This window comes from Stenella coeruleoalba (genome assembly GCF_951394435.1).
Source record: "Stenella coeruleoalba genome assembly, chromosome: X".
Classification (NCBI taxonomy): domain Eukaryota; kingdom Metazoa; phylum Chordata; class Mammalia; order Artiodactyla; family Delphinidae; genus Stenella; species Stenella coeruleoalba.
In genome coordinates, this window is record NC_137152.1 from 108,442,649 (window position 1) to 108,460,212 (window position 17,564).

The 17,564-nt window shown below is 48.5% G+C and overlaps 1 protein-coding gene across 1 annotated transcript in view; it reads right to left on the reverse strand.

Moving 5' to 3' along the window:
- Nucleotides 1-567, reverse strand: part of GPC4 (glypican 4) — a 109,354-nt gene extending 108,787 nt beyond the window's left edge. The window contains exon 1 of the mRNA XM_079910555.1: nucleotides 365-567. Coding sequence (XP_079766681.1) covers nucleotides 365-524 — 160 coding nt within the window. The 5' untranslated portion in view covers nucleotides 525-567. The remainder of the gene's footprint in view (nucleotides 1-364) is intronic.
- Between the last annotated feature and the right edge of the window lie 16,997 nt (nucleotides 568-17,564).

Sequence of the window (17,564 nt, forward strand, 5' to 3'; positions counted from 1 at the left end):
CACAACAAAGCGGGGAGCCCAGTAAGGAGTTCAACCCGGAAAAGGCGAGGGAGCCGGTGACACGCACTTTGCGGGCCAGAGTCCTCTGGGGCTTCCTGGGACCAGGGAGACCGCGGGAGGGGGGGTGGGGGAAGGAAGCTGAGCGCGGGAGTGCCGCCGGGTAACTCGGCGGCGCCCCTCCGCCTGCTGCGCACCCGGGGCCCCGGCGTCCGCAGCGAACGCTCTGCGTCGGGGCTCGCTCCGGCGCGCCTGCCCATTTCTCCGTCTCGGCTACCTGCGTCCGGCGCGAGGGGCGGCGGGGCGAGGGGGCTTCTGCGGCCCCTTCTCCCGTCTCTGCGCTCGCCTCCCGGGGACTCCCACCTACCGTTGATCTCGTGCGTGGGGGCATCGTTCTTGTCGAAGCCCTTGGACACGTAGAGACGTCGCACTTCCGAGCAACTTTTCGACTTGAGCTCGGCAGCCAGCAGCGCGGCGCTGAGCGCGGCCAGGGTGCAGAGCAGCGCGGGCAAGACGAACCGTGCCATGGTGCCGGCCGGGGCGGACGCGCTCCCACCTTCGGGGCGGGACGGAAAGTGGCGGGCGGGCGCGGAGTCGGGGGCTCGCGAGCGGAGTCTGAGGGCGAGGGGAGTTGGAGGAGGAGGAGGAGAGCAGGAGGAGGAGACGCGGGGCGAAAAGTGGAGCTGGGCCTCGCGCGTCAGGCAACGGTCCCCGGTGCCAGGCGCCCAGCCCGGGGAGGAGGAGGAGGGCGTGGAGGCGGTGCGCGGCCCAGGGGAGCGGAGGCGCGGGCCGGTGACCTCCCGGCTCCGCGGGGGCAGCGATCGGGGCGGGCTGGCCGGAGGCGGGACAGGGGCGCGGGGAAGGAGGGGAAGGTGGCAGGCGCCGCGGAGGCCGAGGAGGGCGTGAGGGGCGGCGGCGGGCGCTCGCGGCGCGCGGCTCGGGGTGCCCGGCGCTGGTCCGCCCTGCTAGCTCGGCTCGGCTCGCTCTGCCCTCGGCCGCACGGCTGTGCCCTCTTCAGCTCTGCCGCTGATTGACTGGCCGGCGTGCGCGGCGACGCTCCACAAACTTGGCCCAGCGGGCGGCACTCAGGGGGAGGGGGCGGGCGGCGGGGGGGCCGGAGACGGGCGGGAGCAAGCAGGGCCGGGACGGGAGAAAACCTGGAAGCGGGGTTGGATCCGGAGCGTCCAAATCCACTTCCTAGGGGGCCCGCACCGGGCGCGCAACGCGCCCTCGCGCGACACGCCCTCGCGCGACACGCCCCGCGGGACTCCTCCCTCCTTCCCTCCTCCCGGGAGGCGGGGAGCCTGCCCGCCGCCCCCAACCCGGGGAGGACAGGCTGACTTCTCCGGGGTGAAGGGCCCAAGTCCCAGGGGACCGAGAGGCTGGGGACTTGAAACCCACGTCCGAGTCCTAGGCCTTCTGCGCGCGGCCACCTGACCCGCTGCCCGCGGGCCAAAGCCGGACGGAGCCCTCCGGCCTCGATACCTAACCACCAGCACCCCTCCGCCGCTGCTACAGCCCCGCAGCCTGGAGGACGCCCGTAACCGCCCAGCTCCTGGGCTAGGAGTGGAAAGCGCTGGCATTAATCTCATTGTTTGAAGCGGGCACCAGAGGGACTTGGGACTCCGAGCTGGCCCTAGAGCCTCACCTGGCCTCCTCAGACCTGCTTTCCGTCAGACGGTGCTCATGGAGCACCGACCTGTTCGGAAACCTGGCAGGCATTCTCAGCCCCCCCAGCCCCCAGTCTGGTTCTGCTACAGGTCTAATCAAACCCTGAAGCGGGAGAACCGCTGCCCTGCCAACCGCAGAGCAAATTCAGGGTTGACCTTGGAAACCTTCTGGCCCAAACCCCCCTTCACGAAGGGAAACTGGGGCCCAGAGAAGAGAAGCGACTTGCTGATAGCATGTAGCTGCCGCGGGGAGGGGGGGCTGTCCAGAACCCGGGACTTGACTCCCAGGTCACATGGAATAAAGGTAGCCCAGGAACCCCCTTCCCCTCTGCCCTTAAGCCTCTTAACAGAGTCTCACACCTCTCCGGGTCCCTGTCTCCACTTAGCCACCTGAAAACTGGAAATGGGTGAGTCTTCCCACCTTCTAAGCTTTGTCACATTCCATTAATGAGTGTTTTTGAAGCTTCTAGGGCTCCTTTAATGAAGGGAACTGTGCAGATTGAGAACTTGTCATTACGGTTGTTATTGTTACAATCTGCTGTAAGAGGTTAGGGTGAGAAGCGCCTCAGACACCTCGGGAGTGTGCTGGGAACTGGGCAGATAAAAGGGGCTGGAACTTATTATTTGGCTAGACTCTCAATTCCCATAAAACTACATAGGGTGAAGATATGAACCATCATTACAATTATCACCCTCATGGGGTTTGTTGAGACTTCCTCCACTGTTGTTTGCGAACCTCGTTGACATGGTTGGCTGTGAGGAGCTGTAGAAAGTAGCTAGCTGTTGTTTTGAAAGCCCACTGCAGACTCTTCTACATTTTATTAACTCTTGGAGATCATCAGCAGAAACAGACAGATCGTGACCCGTCTATAAGTGGGACTTAAATTTCCAGTTTCGGTGGGTTGGCATAACATTTAACTCTGCAGCTAGGAGAGGAGTCTTTCTAAATAAGCAAACTCAGCTACAGATGAATTTCCTGCCATTTTCGAGGGACTTTCAAATGGTCCAGGTTTTCCTTAAACGGATAACCGTCAGGTCCTCAAGGCATTGCTAGGGCTTAGCCCAGAGCACTTTTAACTTTCATTGATTGATGCATTTACTCAAAGATGTTCTTTACCAAAAAGGATACGATCTGAGATGCAACCAACATTAATAATAAAATGAAACCCAGCCACTGTAAGCGAGAAAAAGATACTCCCAAACTATGAAGCCCAAATCAGAGAAAGCTTCCTTTCATACCAAGTCCAGGGGGAACTCATTCCTTGCCCCCCAGTTTACTCGGCTCTTCCTGTTCGTGTATTATTAACCAAAACTTAAGCCTTTTCCACCAGAAACAGTAACCTCTGGCTAGAAACGGATCTGGACAAGTCTGAACTTTACCACGCAAGCCAGGAACCCCAAGCCCTGCTCAGAGGCGGGCTCCCACTTCAAAGCCTCCTTTCATGTAAATACAAACAGGGTGAACAACTGGCAATCTATGAAACAAATACCATCCAGCTTCCCTTTTCTGATGGCCCGAAGCTCCCCCTTCCCTCCCCCCACTCCCATTCCAGTTTTCCTGTGCTCCTTAGTAGAGGTGTATCTACTCTGTAAGTTCTCTGAATGCCAAAAAATGGATTGGGGTCTGCAGGTAGAGTGCAAGAATCAACAACTTCTCAGGATGATTAAACTTCATATAGCCCTTTTGGGGGGCTTTTTAAAAACTGTGATAAAATACATTAACAGGGAATTCCCTGGTGGTCCAGTGGTTAGCACTCACGCTTTCACTCCCAGGGTCTGGGTTCGATCCCTGGTCAGGGAAATAGGATCTCGCAAGCTGCCCAGTGCGGTCAAAAAAAAAAAAGTACAATTTGGTGGCATTTAGTACGTTCACCATGGTGCACAACCATCACCGCTATCTAGTTCCAGAATATTTGCAGCATCTCAAAAGAAAACACATTAAGTCCATTCCCTTCTCTCCCCAACCCCTGGCAACCACTAAGCTGCTTTCTGTCTCTATAGATTTGCCAATTCTGGACATTTCATATAAAAGGAATCATGTCACATGTGGCCTTTTGCATCTCGCTTCCTTCACTTAGCATCATGTTTTTAAGACCTATCCATGTGGTGGCATGTGTCAGCACTTCCTTTTTATGGCTGAATAGTATTCCATTTTATGGACACACCACTTTTGGTCATATAGTACTTTAGAGTTTGCAAAGTGCTTCCAGGCACACTCCCATACTGATTTTTAAAATAGATCAGCAGGGACTTCCCTGGTGGTCCAGTGGTTAAGACTCCGTGTTTCCAATGCAGGGGGTGCGGGTTTGATCCCTGGTCAGGGAACTAGGATCCCACATGACATGTGGCGTGGCCAAAAATTAATAATAATAATAATAATAAATCAACAAACTGAGTCTCACTGAAGTTATGTGGCTTGTCCACAGCCACAGAGCTCTTGAGTGGCTGAACCAAGACTGAAAAAAATGTAAGGCCTTTGACTGAATCCCATATGAGTGTCCCTATTTCAGATTAATAAATGTTTATTGAGCACCTACTATGTGCCAGATGCTGCCCAGCCCTAGAGAGAGGGGAGATACACAAGCCGAAAGGAGTTCACGGTTTACTGTATTTGTGGTACAGTTGGTCTTCCCAGGTGAGGCATTTCTCCTGATGCAGCACTGGGGTATGTTCGCTGGTGGGCAGAGGGAACAAAGTATGTACTCGCTGCTGCTGTCCTTAAGAATTAGTTGAGTTAGGTCCATTCTCTCAGCTTTGAGGGCCCTTCTCTTGGCCTGCTGGGAAACTGCTTTGGTTGCCAAATAGGCGGACAAAGAGTAGGATGTGGCTTCCTCCCTTAGGATAGGTCTTGTGGGCCTCTAGTCTCTCCCCCTACCATACCCAACCCTCCCACAGCCATCAGAGTGAGCCTTTGACATCACTTGAACGATGTCCCTCCCCTGCTTAACCCTGCCCCTCTCCCCCATGGTACCCTATTGCTTTCCAGGTCAATTGCCAAGTCATTCAGCAGCTCTGGATCTTTGCTATTGGGCCATAGTCTACATTACCAAGTTTCTCACTGGGCCTCTCCAACCCTGTATCATTCTCCATCATGCCTGCATCCTCACCCTGCCCCTGCTGGGAATACCTTTTCATTCCCCTCCATTCTTTGGACAAGTCCTTCATACTCATCCATCAAAACTCAGCTGAGATAGTACCTCTTCTTGGAAAGACTTCATAGATCCCCCCAAGCAGAGCTAATGGCTCCTGCTTCTAGGCCTCCAGAGCACTGTCTTTATAAAATGACTACCACATTTGTGCCTTAGCAGAGGTCCTGATTTCTCTGAGGATTCCTCGACCCCCGGCCTCCAAAAGGCTTTTTAGGCTTTTTGTGTAAGTGCCTGTTGCCTGCAAGGGTACAGGTTCACCTGATGGGCAGTATCCCAGGGGAAAACAAAGACCTAGAATTGTATCTGAAATCTCCTGATTTTGGGGGGTTTTTTTTGGCCAGGCAGCACAGCTTGCAGCATCTCAGTTCCCCAACCAGGGATTGAACCCGAGCCACTGCAGTGAAAGCAGCAAATCCTAACCGCTAGACCACCAGGGAACTCCCTGAAATCTCCTGATTTTTAAATTAGTTACTACTTCAGAACTCTTAAAAGCTTCCTGGACAAACTCAGCCTGTCTTCAGCCTAGATCTCACCAAGTAACTTTCCTCCCTCGCTGCACACCTCTCCTTTTCAAGCAACCAAGCAAGAAGTGTCTTCTTACCACTTCCTGTGAACAAAAGTTGGTTCTGCGAAGGCCCTAGAAACTTGAAAGACCAGAGGCCTTTGAGGAGCTGGCATCTTGCCTGGGGAGGTAAGATCCATATCTACATGGAGAAAGACACAGGCGAAGAAAGCAGAAGGCAATGCACGTCCCTCAGGACACTCATCCCAATTTGCTGTTTGTTTCATGGTGGCCCCTCTCCTCTTGGTCCCTCTGGAAATTTACAGAAGTACCAGTAATTGAAGGATCAGCCACTTTGAAGAAGTTGATGTGTGTGGTCTGTTCCTGTCTCCTTACTCCTGACCTCCCTTCAGTATTCTTTCTCTAGTGCCTGAAGCTTGCCTTACTTTTCCTTCTCTCTCAGAGAGCTCATCTGTGTTTACAGCTTTAATCACCAACTCCAGGTACCTAGCCACCATACTTTCCTGTTCGTGTCAGGGTTGCCCCCAGTTTTCCCCAGGCCATAGGTGCCACACTCCCTCTCTCTGTATTAGAAACTTGGACTGAGTCTTCCTTTCCACTCAACAGCCATCAACCTTTGTCCAAGTTCTATTACCTTTTGTCTGGACTGCAGAGCCAACACCTAACAGATCTCCTACTTCTCCCTCCATCCATCCACCCAGGGGCTGTCACAGAATCAATCTTCCGATAACATGATTTCCAAGTGTCACACTCTTTGGTGAAAAAAGAATTCCATAGGAAGACAATCTCACAATAATAACATTTGTTTAGTGCGGCAGAGTTTAGGTATTGCTTCCACATGTATTATCTGTGAAGCATGTATTATTTTCCATAACTTACGGGTGAGGAAACTGGCTCGGAGTCTTAAATTGAGGTCCTCTGAGTCCAAGTTCAATGATGTCGTCACTTCTCACTATGTTCCAAGCCCAGAATATGCCCAGGAAAACTTCGAGGACAGTGCAAGGCGGATGTGTAAAGGAGTGGAGAAGGTAGGTCTCCTTTTGGACCATGAAGGATGGGGAAGAATCACTAGGCAGCGAGGATTGGGGATTATGAGGCCAGTGAAGACACCATCTTGACCAAGTACAGGTTCATCCGGGTGACTATCACGAAATACGGTGCCGGATAAGGGGGACACATTACCCTGGGAGGATGGTGCCATCTTGATCCTATCAACACTGAAGATTTATAAGCGGAGAGTGAAAAGATACAAGTAGTCCGTTCGAAAGAATGAAGTGAGGAGGCATAGGACGGACTGAAAAGAGGCAAGTTAGGCCATGGCAGTCTTCTCAGCCAAGTGATAAAGTCCCAACGATTCCTTATCCGGGGATTCTTTATGAAGAGCAGAAAATAAACACAAGACATGGGCTTCCCTGGTGGCGCAGTGGTTGAGAGTCTGCCTGCCGATGCAGGGGACACGGGTTCGTGCCCCGGTCCGGGAAGATCGCACATGCCGCAGAGCGGCTGGGCCCGGGAGCCATGGCCACTGAGCCTGTGCATCCGGAGCGTGTGCTCCGCAACGGGAGAGGCCACAACGGTGAGAGGCCCGCATACCGCAAAAAAAAAAAAGAAAAAGAAAATAAATACAAGACAGAAGATAGGTAGTGTTGCCCAGTGAAAGAGGCGAGGCTATAGGGTCAGGCAGACCAAGAGCTGAATCCTGGTTCTGCTACTTCCTGTCTGTGTGTCCCTAGATAAGTAACTTACCCTCCCTGAGCCTCCCTTTCCTCATGTGTCATGCCTACCCTGTGAAGATTACAAGAGAAAACATATGAAAAGCATTCCTCTTGGCCTGGAGCATGTCAAATTCCTTTATGTGCCCTCAGCACCAAGTATGGAGGAGAAAATATCTATTCATTGAAATAATCGGAAAGCACTTACCATACAGCCTGGTACAAAGCATCCATTTATTTATCCATTCACTCATTCCTTCATTCAACACATATTTAGAAGATCAGTACTCTTTCAGGCTTTGGGAATATATTCATGAATAAAACAATGTCTCTTCTCTCACGGAGCCTAAAATTTGGGACCCAATCAATATGAGCCAATACTATTGTTATTATGGTTATTATAAATTCCATCTACTTCACAGTTTGTGCAGATCCAGCCCTGTCAGCATTGAATGCTATTTAGCGGGATAATAAATTGGATCTGAGTTACTTTCATACAGTATGGCTCTGTCACTACAGGGAAGGTGTTTCTTATTATCCCCATTTTCCTGATGAGATAACTGAGGCCCAGAGAGTAACGTGGACATTTTTATGCAATAATCACATATCTACTGGTATTGATATTTTCTCATACTTTATTACTGGGGCAAAGTTTCATGAAGTATGTAGTTTGTAAAAAGTCCGACTCATGTCTCATGCTTGTAGGAGAACAAAAACCAAAGGTGGTATGGGAAGAGATCTTTTGTCTCTGGTCTTGGTCTTCTGTACACCTAAGCTCTTATTTATAGTCTAATTTATAGAGAGGATTTCTAATTAACGGGAAAAACAAACCACTTTTCAGTGGGCACACTTCCATGTGATGGCAAAACTCTAGCTGTTGGCTGTAATTTGCCTTACAGCTTTAGATATAAAATGTGTATTTCAATATAATTGGGAGAGAGTTCCTTCTGTAATTTACCCAGTGGACATAAATGGTTCATTGATGGAAAGAAAATTATTTCTTCATATCCTTCTGATTAAATAAAAGTACTAAGTGTTTGGCATTTAGGTTGTGAAGGCGCTTCTGGAACATTCATTTTTCAAAATTGTTTATGTAACTCTTCCACATCTCGCCTAGCTGATGAGAAAATCGCACAGGCAAAAAGGTAGCATGGAGGCAGGAAACCGAGCATGGTCTGAGTAGAGGCTACTAGAATGGGCGATCTGGAAGGGACCTTGGCATTTGTCTAGTCAGTCCACCTGAAACCTGACCTTTCCTTTTTTGTTTGAAATTTCAAGCCAGGGAAAGACTGTCAGAGGCACAACATGGGTTCTGTCTAGAACAGTGGCCATATTAATGGTGTTTGTTTAACCTGGCTGCTTCTACCCAGGATTTTACCTGAGAACGCAGGCTCCTAGGTATCGGGCACACTGTGGCTCAAGGTGGCGAAGGACACCCAGGGACACATGGCACTGCCTAGTGCATTTTATATTTATTCTCTGCTTTGTTTAGATAAACAGACAAGCCGTCTGGAGGCAGCTTCACACTTGCAGGGCTCCAAGAAGCTGAAGGGCGCCCTCCCCAACACTGGCCCTGAACATTTTGAAACCAGTTCCTCTGTGAGCATCAGGATACTGAGCTACCGCAGAACCAAGCCCCCTTTAGAAAGCACCAGAATGTTTTAAAGGAAGTTCTTAATGAAGTGCCAATTTAGCCCTTTTCTTTTATTTATTTATTTTTTCCCCCCGTCTTCTCCTCCTCTTCTTTTTCTTCTTTTTCCCTAGCTCCATCATCCCTGCTTTTATGTGAAGAGACAATGTGCATTTTTAAGAAGACCCAGCAGGGAGCAGGCCTTATTATTCCAAAGAGATACCACAGATAAAAAGAACTGAAGAGAGTCAGGGTCAGACATAGTTTGACATTGTCATTTTCTAACCAGTGATGGGTAATGTCTACAGAACGGCTGCTCTTGCTGCCGCTCGAACAATAACACATTCAAATGAGCAAGGAAACCATTAAACCTGGACACACATTCCGGGCCTCTCGCGGAATCCAGGCTCCACACGCAGCACAGGGGTTTGGCCTTGCCCATGTCCCTCTCTGCTGACATACACGAGTTTCCCTTACCCAGACTGACTTTCCAGAATTCGAACTGCCATTTTCTTAATTTTCCGAGTACACAGCATGCACGTGGCTTGGGGGGAAGGGGGAGGATGCACACGAGTTGGCAGAAATGAGAAAGAGGCTCTTCCCCACTCTTCCACTTCCACCACCTCTAAGAGAACCCTGACTGCTCTGCCCTGACTTCTCAGGGGCAAGGTAAGGAGGCAGCCACAAAATGCATCAAGAGAAATTTGTTTTCATAAGTCAAATTTCCGATTTAAATGCTCTCATGTCTCTGACACCTAACTTTATTTCTTCTGAAGTATAGATTCGTGTCAGGTTGTCCACCTTTAATAAATATGTACAAATGATATGATTTTTAAAATTTGCTGGTGTTAGGCAATATTTATGAAAAAAGGAATTCAAGAAAACCTTCTGGGGTGTTAGAATGTTCTATATCTTGTAACCACCTCGTGGTGATTACATGAGTGTGTACATATGTAAAAATTCATCAGTCTATACATTGCAGATTCATGCACTTTATGTATGCTATACAAAAGAAGGGGATACAAGAAAGCACAACTATAATTTTTTTCGGTAGAAGGGTTGAGGGGTGTGTGTGTGTGTGTGTCTACACATAAAATTTGGAAACTTTTCTGTATTTTACAGTAAAAACGTGGGATTTTTACAGTCTCGAAAACAATAAACATATATATATTTATTGAAGTGTAGTTAATTCACAATGTGTTAGTTTCAGGTGTACAGCAAAGTGATTCAGTTATACATATATATATGTATGTGTATATATATATATATATTCTTTTTCAGATTCTTTTCCATTCTATTCCATACAGGATATTGAATATAGTTCCCTGTGCTATACAGTAGGTCCTTGCTGGTTATCTATTTTATATATAGTAGTTTGTATCTGCTAATCCCAAACTCCTAATTTATCCCTTCCCCCCCCTTTCCTGTTTGGTAAGTTTGAATAAACATATATAAATTTTTTTTTTTTTTTTTTTTGCGGTACGCAGGCTTCTCACTGTTGTGGCCTCTCCCGTTGCGGAGCACAGGCTCCAGATGCGCAGGCTCAGCAGCCATGGCTTACGGGCCCAGCCGCTCCGCGGCATATGGGATCTTCCCAGACCGGGGCACGAACCCGTGTCCCCTGCATCAGCAGGCGGACTCTCAACCACTGCGCCACCAGGGAAGCCCTGAATAAACATATATTTTTAAAATGAGCATCACTGTCCTGGTGAAGAGAAGCTCTCATTTTCCTTACTTGCTTTTTTCTTTCCTCTCTAATGCTCCCAGTCTGTTAGTTACATTATACCTCGGCTCACTTAAACAAAAGTCTTCTTTCTTCTTGCATTATTCTCAAGCATTCACCAAGCAGCTACTCTGGAAATCTCACACCTCAGGGCTCTCAGGTGGGCATATGCGTGGGTGATGATTAGAAGGCAATGCTGAGTTATCTAGGCAAAGCTTGCCCAGGATGCTCAAAAGCTGACAAGCTGGAAAAATGAATGAACCAAGTCCTGGAGGGAGATCTGAGGATGAAGAATAAGTGACTGTTATAGACACAAGCATCCCAGGGCTGAAATGGTGGCATTACCAACTATAGCGCTGAAAGTGGAAAACCTGGTAGAAACTACATAAGTGAGAACTTGGCTGGAAACTAGGGAGAAAGTCAACAGTACAAGCTACAGGGAGACTTCCCTGGTGGTCCGGTGGTAAAGAATCCGCATTCCAATGCAGGGGATGCGGGTTGGATTCCTAGTCAGGGACTAACTCTGGAACCCACGCACCACAACTACAGAGCCCACACATGACAACTACAAAGCCCACGCACCCTGGAGCCTGTGCGCCACAGCTAGAGAAGAGAAAACCCACATGTCACAACTAGAGAAGAGAAAACCCTCACGCCACAACTATATAGAAGCCTGCGAGCCGCAACGAAAGATCCCGCGTGCCGCAACTAAGGCCCAATGCAGCCAAAATAAAATAAAGAGTACAAGCTACAAATTCTATTGAGGAGCATAGTCTATCTTTAATAGTCAGGGGAACCTGAGTTCCTGGCTGTCCAACTGCTTCAAGGTAATAGGGTGCGACAGTCACATCCCCTGAGCTGAATACTGTTAGATGTTGCACTTTTAAGGTCCAATACTCATTTGGCTCCTTTGTTGTTTCTTTCAGGCTGGTGGAAGAGGTTGCTGCCCTACCCTTGATAAGAGCTACTATTTATTGATTTCTTCTCATCTATACACCTTCCCTCAAAATATTATTTACCACCTTTTGAGCACCTGCTATATGTTATTTAATCTTTGTGGCAACTCCAGGAGGTAGGGTCTGAATCCCCATTTTACAGGAAACTGAGGAAACTGAGGCTCAGGGCGATTAAATCACTTGCCTGAGGGCACCCAGATGACCAGTAGCAGAGCTGAGAACTGTGCCTGATTCTGATACTAAAGCCCTGCTCTTGACTGCCAGGCTGGTCTCATAACACTCTTTGTGTCCCAGTGAGACCACGTGGGACGCTGGGGCAGCCAGCAGTCAGATACGGCCTAGACCTATGAGCTAAGATGCTGACACGCTTTTTTTCCTTCTTTTTTTTTTTAATTGACTTGGAATTCACATAACATAAAATTAACCATCTTAAAGTGAACAATTGCATGGCATTTCGTGCATTCACAGGGTTGTACAACGACCACCTCTAATTATGTCCAAACCTTTTCACCACCCCAAAAAGAAACTCTATACCCATTAAGTAATAACTCCTCCTTTCCTCCTTCCTCTCTCTATTAGTCTTCCTATTCTGGACATTTCATATAAGTGGTATCATACAATATTGGTCCTTTTGTCTGGCTCATTTCATTTGGCATAATTTTTTTTGAGGTTCATGCATACTATAGCATGTATCAGTACTTCATTCCTTTTTCTGGCTGAATAACATTCCATTATATACAATATACACATTTTGTTTATCCGTTTATCAGTTGATGGACATTTGGGTGGTTTCCATTTTTGGCATGCCCAGGAATTTATCCTAAGGAAATAACCAAGGAGATGCATAAAGAAATCGTTATAAGTATATTCATTGTGTATATATACTGCAATTTGTTAATCCATTCATCCTCTGCTATGAACATGCATGTACGTGTATTTGAGTACCAGTTTCCAATTCTTTTGGGTATTGACATACTTTCTTTATCATGGATTGTGTCCAGGTATTATAAGAGAAGTTTCTAGCCTGCTGTCCTTTGTGGCACAGTAGTTGAGTAGTCTGTATTTGGCAGATTTTGGAGAACAGTATAGTAAGAAGCCATTGGGCCATGAATCTGGAGGCCTCTGATGAGTCCTAACTTCGCCACTTCCCACTTTCTTGACTTCAATTTTCTCATCTCCGATATTTGGGCTCTGGAGTTCCTTCCAGGTCTGACGCTTGATTTTTGCCCCAGACAAGATCCTGACCCTCAAGAAATTTACAATTTTACTTGGCAAACAAGGCATGTCCCCCAGAGACAATTGGTGACCCACCACCGCACATGTGAAACACCAGGAATTAGTCTTTTGGGTGTTGGGAGAAAGGAGTTTTTCTCTGCATCTACCTTCTCCACTCTACATGAAGAAGCCCTTTTTGATGATTTTCAAATTTTTTACTGCAGCTGCTGCTGCTCCTGCCAGTAATTTAAACAGCAGTGAAAACAGAAATGTTATAAAGGTTGAAGCACTAAGCTGTCATCATGCCCAATGCTGCCTGCACAAAGCTAGCCCTTTACTAGGAAATGAGGAGCAGCTGGCCAGAGTCCTCCCCCAACCTGGGGAAGGCTGCTTCCCTAAACGGCAGGAAAAGCAGCAAAATCTCTAACTCCACCCCAGACCCCTGAGGAAACATGGCTCTCCCACCTGCATTGCAGCCTCTCTGCCCATTCCGTGAAGAAACACAGCTACAGACTGCACCGTGGCCTCGCCATTCCTTGCCCTGTCACTTCTTTCAACTCCATGTTAAATGTTACTTGACAATTGGATAAATTCACATTTCAAAGAATGCACTGGACAACGTGCAGCAGGGGCCCATTAAAACACTGCTTTGGGGGCTTCCCTGGTGGCGCAGTGGTTGGGAGTCTGCCTGCCGATGCAGGGGACGCGGGTTCCTGCCCCGGTCCGGGAGGATCCCATATGCCGCGGAGCGGCTGGGCCCGTGAGCCATGGCCGCTGAGCCTGCGCGTCCGGAGCCTGTGCTCCGCAACGGGAGAGGCCACGACAGTGAGAGGCCCGCGTACCGCAAAAAAAAAAAAACAAACCACTGCTTTGGTATATACCAAAATATACTCATTTTCACAGATTTAAATACTTCTCAGCTCTCTCCAAAGGACTGCATGACAGATGGTTCCAAAGTGAGTCACATTTACAAACAGCAGACAAAAATATTATTTAGCAGATTCTCGAAGAGCTCTTCTGAGCCTTCCAGAACCCGTCTTTTCCCATGGGTTCTTTTATTTCTAATTTGTGGAGGCCCAAAGAAAAAAATCTCTCTACTTCCTAGCAACCTCCATGTGTATTTCCTGGTCTTGTACAATATAAGAACTGAAAGAAGTTCTAGCGCTATGGAGTTGGCTCCTGTGTTATTTTTGAAAATACTACCTTGGCCTGAAAAATATGAACTATTGGCCCATCACAAACACTGAGCCAAAGGCCGGGGTGGGGGAGAGGAGAGGTTGTGCAAATAAGAGAAGAATGAAGTGATAGAGGAATTGTCACAAGAGCTATGAGTCATGTACGCAGCCACTGGGTAATTACACTTTGATGAAAGCCATCAAAATAGGGACCATGCCCTGGACAACTCCTTTGCTTTTCAAGTTTTGAAAAAAGTCACGTATCAAGTACATATTATGAAGAGGGCATAAGCCACAGCCCCAGCCTGGCCTCCGGGAGCGTCCACTTTTAGTGGGGACCGAACTGTTAACTCACAAAGCAGGCAGCATGTGTTAGATCCAGATAGCCAGTGGTCCTCATGGTCAGAGGAGGGATCAGATGGCTGGGCCTTCTGGGGCTGGGTCCAGGCAAGGGGTGTTATCCACACCAGAGAGACCCCAAAGAGGTAGGAGGAAGGCGGAGGGTGTGTCAGATGAACAGAATACCTTGAACAAAGGCCTAGAGGATGAGGAACCTCTGGGGATGAGCAGAGAGAGGAGTGTGGAGGACGTTGGAGCCTGGGGGGAGAGTGGGGCAAGTGAGCTAAACCCATGGGGCTGGCAGCCTGGAGCCCAGAGTGGCTGGGAGGAAAGGATGCTCTGCAATGTCAGTGCAACCCATCAGGTTATGCTGTCACTGTACCAATGAGGACTGTCTTCTTTCTCTTACTGCTAGCTTTACCCTGAAAACCAATGGTATTTACACCGTCTCTAATGTGTATTGACAAGGAGAAGGAGAAAAAGCCTGAGCAAAGCAACAATATAGATCTCGCCTGCTTTCTGATTAACGCACAATTGTGGGCTGCTGGAGCAAAGCCATCCTACAAGGAGTTGGTGCATTTTCATCGCTTACAGTGAAATTTTCCTGTTTATTCCTCCCACTCATGTTCTAGAATTTTATTTATAACACTTTTTGGCCTGCTCTTTAAAGTGTGTGTGCGTGCCTCTGTGTGTGAGAGACTGACTGGGAAACTGAAGTACTCTATTGGGCTTTGCGCTTCTGAAAAGCAGGCCCCACATGCGTTCCAAGTATTATAATTATGACCCATTACGCATAAGGAGGAACAATATAGACGGTGCCCCGCTGTCCTGGCCACACCATCCTGCGTAGCTGCCTCCTGGGCTCATATCCATCCATTCCGTCCCAGGAAGGCTGCCTGCTCCCCAGGGCCCTGGTCCGGGACCAGACCACCCAGACAGGTGGCTACAGGTGTCCAGAGAGAGGCCACCGGCCCAGCTGGGCACCTGGCACAGAGATGAACCAGCCTGACAGGCAGGAAGTGCTTGCCAGACCCACCAGGGAGGAGTGGGCCTCCTTGCCCTTGTTTGTGGCTAGCGGTAGTGGCTGCAGGGGGCAGAGGGACTGGAGGAAGGGCGGGCCTGGCCCACACTGAGGCCCCAGTGAGCCCCGGCGTCTTTCCTGGGACAGGGCTGCCTTTGCAGCCCCGCCCAAGCCTGGACAATCAATCACTTGCCTTTCAGCGGGGTGAGGCTCAGAGATGGGCAATCCCTCTGGCTGCAGTTCAGGGCTGGGGGCTCTTCCTCGGGCCCACAGGGAGGTAGAGGGCAGCTCAGCACTTTGCCTGGGGCTGGGTGGATGCAATTGAGTTTTTTCCTCTGTTGTCTCATTGTCTGGGTTAACTCATTCATTGATAGAGGGCAACATGATGTAGAGGGAAGAATCCTAGATTTGGAATTAGGTAAACTTGTGTCTGAAGCCTTGCTCTGCCATTTTGCTCATATGTGATCTCAGGAAAGATATTTAACCTTTCTAGTCTTCAGTTTCCTCATCTGAAAAATGGGCATAAGAATAGGGCATTCCTCAAAGAGTTGTTGTGAAGCTTGAACGCAATATACTGATGACAAATATTAGCTCCCTTCATTTTTTACGTCAATGTGCCATATCGATTTTTTTAATCCATTTTGAAAAACATGATCTATGTCAATTTCTGTTGATCTAAATATTACTTTAATCAATGTAACACTGCCTAGAGTTTTCGCCAGCATTTTGCTGTGGGGAAATGTGGCTGTGATGGCATGTTTTATAGTTGGATCTCATCTGTATGTTCAGAACTTTTTATTCCTTTGGTGTTTTTTTTCTGTGTCCTTTTTAGATTTATTTTTCACCGTCCTGCAGAAGAACTCCAGGTTGGACCCAGGCCTTCTTGTTTTTGCAGATCAATGTTTCTGAACAAATAAAATACTGATAGTACTGTTTTCATTTAACTTAATAATAATCCTTTCTATTGTATTAAATGAAATAACATATGTAAAGTGTCTGGCATAGGGTAGGTATTCAGTTATTAGCAGCTGCTATTATTATTATAAAGCAGGAGACAGTAGGGGAAGACACTCCAGAGGAAAGCTTTATCATTCCTCCCCTGGATGGAATGCTGAGATCCGAATGGATATACATGACATCAAAGGCCTATTCAGCCATCTCAGCAAGATATTGAAATACCCCCATCTGAAGTCAATGAAGTCCCCAGAGTTGTCAACTTGATCATTGAGCCTGAGACCAGAGAGAAAGAGGAGGCCGGCCAGCCTCAAGGTCTGTTTAATTGTTCCAAACAAAAGGTTAATGAGGAAGTGGAGAGGTCCTTCCTGGGGGGACACAAAGGCAGAGCCCTTCCCTCAAGGAACTTAGAATCTCCCCTTGGCTCACTCCCCTCCCTATTATACCCACTTGTGTGTTGTTTTGTAAGTGTCCTTAAGTCTTTTCTCAAGAGAGTTGCTAATTGGGCCTGTAAACCCATCGAAGACAAGGGCCCTGGCTTTTATTTCTTTTGTTTCCCCCTCCCTCTCCAGGCGACTAGAACAGTACTCAGCAAAGGGCAGAGAGGCTCAATAGAAGTTGCTGACTGTCTGACCTTGGGGACTTGGTCAACAGGCTAGTTAGAAGCCCAGCTTAAGTAGCGTTAAGTGGCATTAACTGGTGACCCCGGCCAGCTGGCTGGCTGGCTCAGACAGTGCAAAAGGAACCACAAAATGCAAACATGCCAAGGGCAGTGCGGTCCAGAAAGCCTGCCTGTGAGCAGATGGGGGTGTGGGAAGGTGGCACAGGGCGGTGGCTCAGTCATCTCCTTCAGGAGATTGGATATAATTACCTCTCCAACGTAGGCCCAGATTACCTTCTGTGGAATTGAGTCTCTGACAGCAAACTGCCTATTTTGTTTTAATTAAATTTTATTTATTTTAAAAATATTTTTGGCTGCACCGCACGGCATGCAGAATCTTAGTTCCCCAACCGGGGATCGAACCTGCACCCCCTACAGTGGAAGTGCGGAGTCTTAACCACTGGACCACCAGGGAAGTCCCCAAATTGCCTATCTTTTAAAAAAAATTATTTATTTATTTTTGGCTGCGTTGGGTCTTCGTTGCTGCGCGCGGGCTTTCTCTAGTTGCTGTAAGCAGGGGCTACTCTTCGGTGCCGTGTGCGGGCTTCTCATTGTGCTGGCTTCTCTCGTTGCAGAGCACGGGCTCCAGGCATGCGGGCTTCCGTAGTTGTGGCACACAGGCTCTAGAGCGCAGGCTCAGTAGTTGTGGCGCAGGGGCTTAGTTGCTCCGCGGCATGTGGGATCTTCCCGGACCAGGGCTCGAACCCCTGTCCCCTGCATTGGCAGGCGGATTCTTAACCACTGGGCTACCTAGGAAGTCCCCCTAAATTGCCTATTAAAAGTGCTAGAAGCCAAAGGGAGTGGGGAAGGGGAGGTGGGGGTGGGAGGATGGGGGTGTC